Genomic DNA, 7300 nt, shown 5'->3' with positions numbered 1-7300 from the left:
TTTTTGTATTCAGGCCAAAGATTAGAAACGACAAACATGTCGTGTCGTGTCAACACATTAAATTGGTTGAGAGAGTTTGACCCTAACCCAATCGGTTTAATTATCGTGTCGTGTCAAGTCGTTTATTTCCGTGTCGATTTCGTATTAATTTTCGGTTAAAGTTTAAACCTTGTAAATATATTATGTCATGTCGGGTTGAAACATCTTACAAGTTGGAAAGTAGGAGACGACGAGGAAGGAAAAAATAAAACACTGGGTTGGGAGGTGGTATGACAAAATTCATAATAAGTTTACAAAGCAAAATGGAAAAAGTTGGTAGGTGGTGAAGAGGAGTACAATTATGTTATTTTGAAAGTTTGAAAAACTTTTAGACTTTTTGAGTTTTCGTTTTCGTAATCTGATTCAACTTATTTCATCCTAAACGTGTTAACCCGTTTACATAAACATGTTGAAATCTGTTACGCAAACTCATTGATTTTGTGGGGGTTGTCATATTATGTTAGATTTTACTGTATAAAAAATGTTAAATGATTCGTATATAATAGTTTTTTGTCATACATAACAATTTATGCATTATAAAATTGTAGAATACAATATTTTAAAATATCAATTGTTATGTATGAAAAAAATTTGTTGTGTTTAAATCATTTTCCAAAAAAAAAATAATTGTATTTTTTTTTCTTTTAGTGTTACTTGTTAAATTTAAGCGGGTTTAACCCATTCAGTACAAAGATCCATACCCCTAAACGTGAATGTTGCCCGATTTGCCGTTTTAGGACTTGCTAAGCTCATTCTCTTTTCGTTTTCCATTTTTCTTTTTTTATATCGTGGGACCCAAAAAACGTGAGAAGTCATCGTTTCCTATCGGGGTGAAATGCCCGGAAAGCCCTCAACAAACTTCGATGGAGTCTACAAAGTGAATTACATCTATTTTACATACACATTTTATCTGTAGCAGACACCAAAGATGCTGAAGAAAATGGCCGTGATCCGGTGGTTAGTGGTGGCGTTACTGCTGGTTTTTCGCATCCAAGAAGTTCGTTCAGGTGCCGATCACAAGTACAAAGAAAAAGAGGAAGTTCCCATATACGCCAACAAAGTCGGCCCCTTCCATAACCCTAGGTATCTCTTATGGATTCTTTGACTAGATCGCTGTTTCATGCGTTTGATCTTGTGCATCATGATGCTTGTTCTCTACTCCATTTCTTCCGTTTTCATGCTTTTGCTACAGTTTAGTGGATCTGTTTTGTTATTTGTTGGATCTCAGCTTCAGTTATGTTATTTAGGGTTTTATGTTTCTGTAGTTGTAAGTATCGATCGGATGTGGTGACTCTGTAACTTCCGTCGGCATAGCAAGAAAGCTGCCCAATTATGTGCAGCTTTTAATATGGATAAAGTGTATACCTAAATTGAGATACAATTCATGTCTGTGGGACTAGAAGTCTAGAACTTCAAATGATCATTTGAAATTTGTTTGAGCGAAACTGGATGAGTCTATGTTGAACAGAAGGTTATGAAAAGAATGATGGTATAAGATCGGAAGCACTAAAGGTTTGGACTTAAATGCTCCCACATCCTAAATAAAGGAGCTCTTTTTACTGATTAGTTTCCAGTTGCTAATTGTACCTCACCATATAATTTGTTATACACACGTATATAGATCTTTTATGTCACCAACCCAAACATAAAGACCTGAGTTTGAAGTTTGAACAGATTATGTAGTTTATAATGTCAATCATTTATGAAACCTAAATCAGGTTTAAAAGACATTCAATTGGCTAGTAAAAGATTATGAAGTACTACAAAAAATGGGAATATCATGCTTACACAAGAAATTTACTTCAGTTCTTTTGTGTTGATGATTATGTAACTTTTTGAGATCTTAACTAAAAAATATTCCTAAAGTCCTTAGAAAGCTTATCATGCTCTTCCATCTAGATAGGCTTTTCAGTAATGAGGAACCGTTGCCTACATCATGCTTCGAATCTGTATATGTTCTTTGAAGTGCATTTTGTTTCTTCATATTTATACACTCTTTAAAATTTAAGAACCTTAAACTCATAGTTTACAGCATATATACTTACATGCCTTCTTATACACTCATTTTATATGTCTGATTTCTTCTACAGTGAAACATACCGCTTTTTTGATCTACCCTTCTGTTTACCAGGTGTGTATACTTGTTATCTTATTACATATTACCTTTCATTATTTTATTTCTTGAATCTGTAATTCCTCATTGATGAAAATGATGATTACAGATCATTTAAAGGAGAAGCCAGAAGCTCTTGGTGAAGTACTGAATGGAGACAGATTAGTCAGTGCCCCTTATAAGCTTCCATTTATGGTTGAAAAAGAGTCAGAAACTGTTTGCAGAAAAAAACTAACAAAACAGGAAGTATTAAAATTCCGAAGTGCTGTTGCCAAGGACTATTATTTCCAAATGTACTATGATGACTTGCCTTTCTGGGGCTTTCTAGGGAAAGTTGAAAAAGACAAAAATGACCCTAGCGAGGAAAGATTTTACCTTTTTAAACATCTTCACTTTGAGATCCTCTACAACAAAGATCGTGTCATAGAAATAAACGCGAAAGCTGATCCTAATGCTGTGGTGGATCTCACTGAAGACAAAGAAGTTGAGGTGGAGTTTATGTATACAGTCAGATGGAAAGAAACAAATATTCCTTTTGAGAATAGAATGGAGAAATACTCTCAATCTTCTTCCCAACCACATCATTTGGAGATTCACTGGTTTTCAATTATCAACTCATGTGTCACTGTTCTTCTCTTAACCGGTTTTCTTGCCACCATTCTTATGCGTGTCCTCAAGAACGACTTTGTTAAGTAAGAAATGAAATCATTTATTTTATGTACACATTTACAATTCCTTTTTTACCCTTTGTTTATTTTTGAAAAAAGGTATGCTCATGATGAAGAGGCAGCTGATGATCAAGAGGAGACTGGGTGGAAGTACATTCATGGTGATGTGTTTAGGTATCCAAAGTACAAGTCTTTGTTTGCTGCTGCCCTTGGTTCTGGGACCCAGCTATTTTCTCTGTAAGTAGAATATTTTTGAATTATAGGATAAATGCGAGAAATGGTAATTTGGTAATTTACTTTCATTTCAGCAATTGTTGCAAGTAAATTGAAAGTAGGATGCTTGATTTCTTGAATCTTGCATTTAGCCCTTGAATACTTTTCATGTTCAATGGATTAGTTTCTGAATTGTGTTTACTTTGACTTGTTGATTTTATTCAGTGCACTTTTTATCTTTGGATTGGCACTTGTTGGTGTGTTTTATCCATATAATAGAGGAGCTCTGTTCACTGCATTGGTTGTTATATATGCTCTTACTTCTGGGATTGCAGGCTACACTGCAGCCTCCTTCTATCACCAATTAGAAGGAACAAACTGGGTATGTAGATATGTAATGTTACTCTACAAATTATAAGGATTATTGCTTTCATATTCTCTTTACATTTTATTAAGCATCCACAATGTTTGACCTCATTTAGAGTCCTAAATACTTGCCACATCAGCAACACATATACATAAGCACTTCATAAAAGTTCTTATGTTTTGGCCTCATAATCGATTTAGTCCTTATATGTTTTTTTTTATCCAATTAAGTCCCAAAAACAGGGAATTGTATTCAATTTGACCCTTTTACCCGGTCAACAGGTCATCCCACTTTCAAAAGTTACACTTTTGGCCCAAATTTTAAATTTTATTACAAGTTTGGTCCAAAATTTACTCTTTTTGGCCAAGATTTCATAATTTTGTTATGATTTCATCCTAAATTAAGTTTTTTACATTTTTTTTTCAAAAAAAAAAAAAAAAATTCATATATACTTTGTTTGTTGTATGAAATCATATTTTTACAAAAAAAAAACATATTTTTCACATAAAAAACCTTCTTTTTTCTATATAATTTTTTAAGGAAATACCTATTTTATAAAAGTTTTTAAAGGTATATAGGGGTATAATAACATATTTTACATAAGTGTATTTCATGCATTTTCACATAACTACGTTTTTATAAATAGGTATTTAAAATAAAATAATGTTTTTGTAAATACGTATTTTGCATATAAAAATGTTTTTTTTTTAAATATATAAAAAAATAATGTTTTTCTGTGAAAAATATGTTTTTTTTTTTGTATAAATATGATATTATACAACAAAAAAAACATCTTCGAATTTTTATTTGAAAAAAATATGTAAAAAACTAAATTTAGGATGAAATCGTAACAAAATTTTGAAATCTTGGCCAAAAGTGTAAATTTTGGACAAATTTGTAATAAAATTTAAAATCTTGGCCGAAAGTGTAATTTTTGAACGTTGGATTACCTGTTGACTGGGTAAAAGGGTCAAGTTGAATATAATTCCTTGTTTGTGGGACATAATTGAATAAAAAAAAAACATACAAGGACTAAATCGGTTTTGAGGCCAAAACATAAGGACTTTTATGGAGTTCTCCCTTATGTTATCTAAAAGTTTTGTTAACTAAAAACTACAATAACTAAAAAGCTACATTTAACTAGTTTGTGAAAAAAATCCGAAAGTCTAAACATGTGAAATCATCAACTTTAATTATCTCATATAACAAATCAAAAAACATGTCACTTTCTACATAAAAACAAAAACATATTAGTAACAATAATATTCAATATCAGCATCATTTCTAAAAACATACTAATAAGATCTTTTCAATTTTGATATACAGGTGAGAAACCTACTGTTAACCGGATGCCTCTTCTGTGGGCCCCTCTTTCTAACCTTCTGCTTCCTAAACACGGTTGCAATCGCATACACAGCCACAGCTGCACTACCCTTTGGGACAATTGTAGTGATTGTTTTAATATGGAGTTTGGTGACATCACCATTACTTGTTCTCGGGGGCATTGCTGGAAAAAACAGCAAAGCTGAGTTCCAAGCTCCTGTTCGCACCACAAAGTATCCCAGAGAGATTCCACCTCTCCCATGGTACAGAAAAACCATCCCTCAAATGGCCATGGCTGGCTTTCTCCCTTTTAGTGCTATCTACATTGAGCTTTACTACATCTTCGCCAGTGTGTGGGGCCACAGGATTTACACCATTTACAGCATCTTATTTATTGTTTTCATCATTCTCTTGATTGTCACTGCCTTCATCACTGTTGCTTTGACATACTTCCAACTTGCTGCTGAGGATCATGAATGGTGGTGGAGGTATGTCTTGTTGTTTTTAGAGTAAATTACACGAATGGTCCCTATGGTTTGGGGTAATTTGCGCGTTTGGTCCCTAACTTAGTGTTTTAACTCGGAAAGTCCCTACTGTTTGTTTTTTTTACGCCATTGGTCCCTACTATTTGTTTTTGTTACACGCTTGGTCCTTATCTTACGTAAAAATACTATTATTTAAAGAGAAAAAAATGGTGGGGTAGGTAAGGTAAGGTGAGTGGGATGAGGTTGGTGTTGTGTTTATTTAAATATATTAAAAAAACAAGTGCAAAATAGAATTTTTAGGTAAAATAGGGACAAAACGCGTAACAAAAACAAACATTAGGGACCTTCCGAGTTAAAAAAGTAAGTTAGGGACTAAACGTGCAAATTACCCTAAACCATAGGGACCATTTGTGTAGTTTACTCTTTTTTTTACCTTTCGAATCTGTACTTTTTTCAATATAATTTATTTTTGAATTATTATTTTATTTTCAGGTCTTTCCTATGTGGAGGGTCAACGGGTGTTTTCATATACGGGTATTGCTTGTATTACTACTATGAAAGATCAGACATGTCTGGATTCATGCAGACCTCTTTCTTCTTCGGTTACATGGCTTGCATTTGTTACGGCTTCTTTCTCATGCTCGGCATGATCGGTTTCCGTGCCGCCCTTTTCTTTGTTCGCCACATCTACCGCTCAATTAAGTGTGAATAGAAGCTCAAATCTCAATGTTCAGGGGCTGTTTCAACCAGGGGAAAAGAAAAAGATGAAAGCTATGAGAACAAAGTGTCCGAGTTAGATGTTTGATGGATGTTTTGATAGTTTATGTTGTTTTTTTTTTAATATATATTTTTAAAGTTTGACGAGAGGAAGGGAATTGAAAAGTAGCTACTCAATTTTGGCTTTGGGCATACATACTTGTCTTTTTCATTTTTAAATCTGTACTTCTGTAGCTTGTAATTAATGTTTGTATTAGTTCTTACTTATTTACAAGCCCTCTACATCTTTTCCACCTGCTTTTCATATTGTGATATGACTTTGTGTATGAAATTTTAATTCCTCCAAAAGCTAGTTCAAGTAGTATTTTTTTAGAGCTTTTGGCTTTTTATGTTAGGAAAAGTCACTGAACTTTGGTTCTATTAACTTGAATAGTCACTCATGATTTTTTTTAACGATTAAGCCTAGGTATTGGCTTTTGTTTGCATATTGTCTCCAACACCCCGTTACCACTTACATAACTGGTTACAATCGTTGACATGGCCCTTCATTTACACATACCCTCTTAAAGTTAGGGTTTCTATGGTCAACATTTTCATTCATTGAGAGCTTAAGTGAGGACCCAAACGATCCATGTTTGAAGAGTGTTTTTATAGAGCTCCTTCCTTGTAATGAAGCTAAACATTGATGCTCGAGGCACTAATTTTGTTGGTGCAGACCAAGATGAGAAATTGAGTATCACGAACATAGACGTTGGAGAGAAAAACAAATTCAAAAATAGACCGCCTTATGGGGCAACAGTCATGAACACACTTTGTGGAGCATCTGATGCTTACATCCATGATGCGGAGGTCGAGAATGAGGATGATTATGGTTTTGATTTTGAAGACGACACCATGTAAACAGGCCATAGTCTAAGGACAAAGATGGTTTAGGGGTTAATTTCCTTTGTATCATATCCCAATTTTGAAAGACTTGATTACACTTGCTTATGCAATTTGGTTATACTTTCTTAATGTTGTATATCCTAATTATATGGTCTACTTGAATCAACAAATGATATCCTTCCTTATGTGGAGCACATGCAATGTGCTAAACACATATATTCCAATTTCAGGAAGGTATATTGAATTGCTTACGAACATCTGAATTAAAGGAACCCCATTACATTGTGCATGACTTATTTTGGTAGTGGAATAGCTTGTGAGGCAGTGGAAGATGGCATTGTTGAATGTTCAATTTCATCATCTTGGAGGCTAGGAAGAAACCACTCATAACTATGCTTGAAGAAATCAAATTATACATGATGGATAAGTTTTTTAGAATGCTTTAAAAGGTTGGTAGATGGGAAGGTGATGTATGCCCTGCTGATATTAA

At 33.7% G+C, this 7300-nt stretch overlaps 1 protein-coding gene across 1 annotated transcript; it reads left to right on the top strand.

Moving 5' to 3' along the window:
* Positions 1 to 874: 874 nt before the first annotated feature.
* LOC111916044 (transmembrane 9 superfamily member 2) lies at positions 875 to 6218 on the top strand. The gene is made up of 7 exons (XM_023911693.3): positions 875 to 1122; positions 2130 to 2170; positions 2262 to 2844; positions 2920 to 3057; positions 3259 to 3415; positions 4727 to 5211; positions 5701 to 6218. Exons 1-7 carry the CDS (start codon positions 968 to 970, stop codon positions 5918 to 5920), a joined length of 1779 nt encoding a protein of 592 aa, XP_023767461.1. The 5' UTR covers positions 875 to 967; the 3' UTR covers positions 5921 to 6218.
* The last annotated feature ends 1082 nt before the right edge of the window (positions 6219 to 7300 follow it).

This window comes from Lactuca sativa, chromosome 2 (genome assembly GCF_002870075.4).
Source record: "Lactuca sativa cultivar Salinas chromosome 2, Lsat_Salinas_v11, whole genome shotgun sequence".
In the NCBI taxonomy this organism is placed as follows: domain Eukaryota; kingdom Viridiplantae; phylum Streptophyta; class Magnoliopsida; order Asterales; family Asteraceae; genus Lactuca; species Lactuca sativa.
This window is presented reverse-complemented; position numbering and strand designations above follow the sequence as displayed.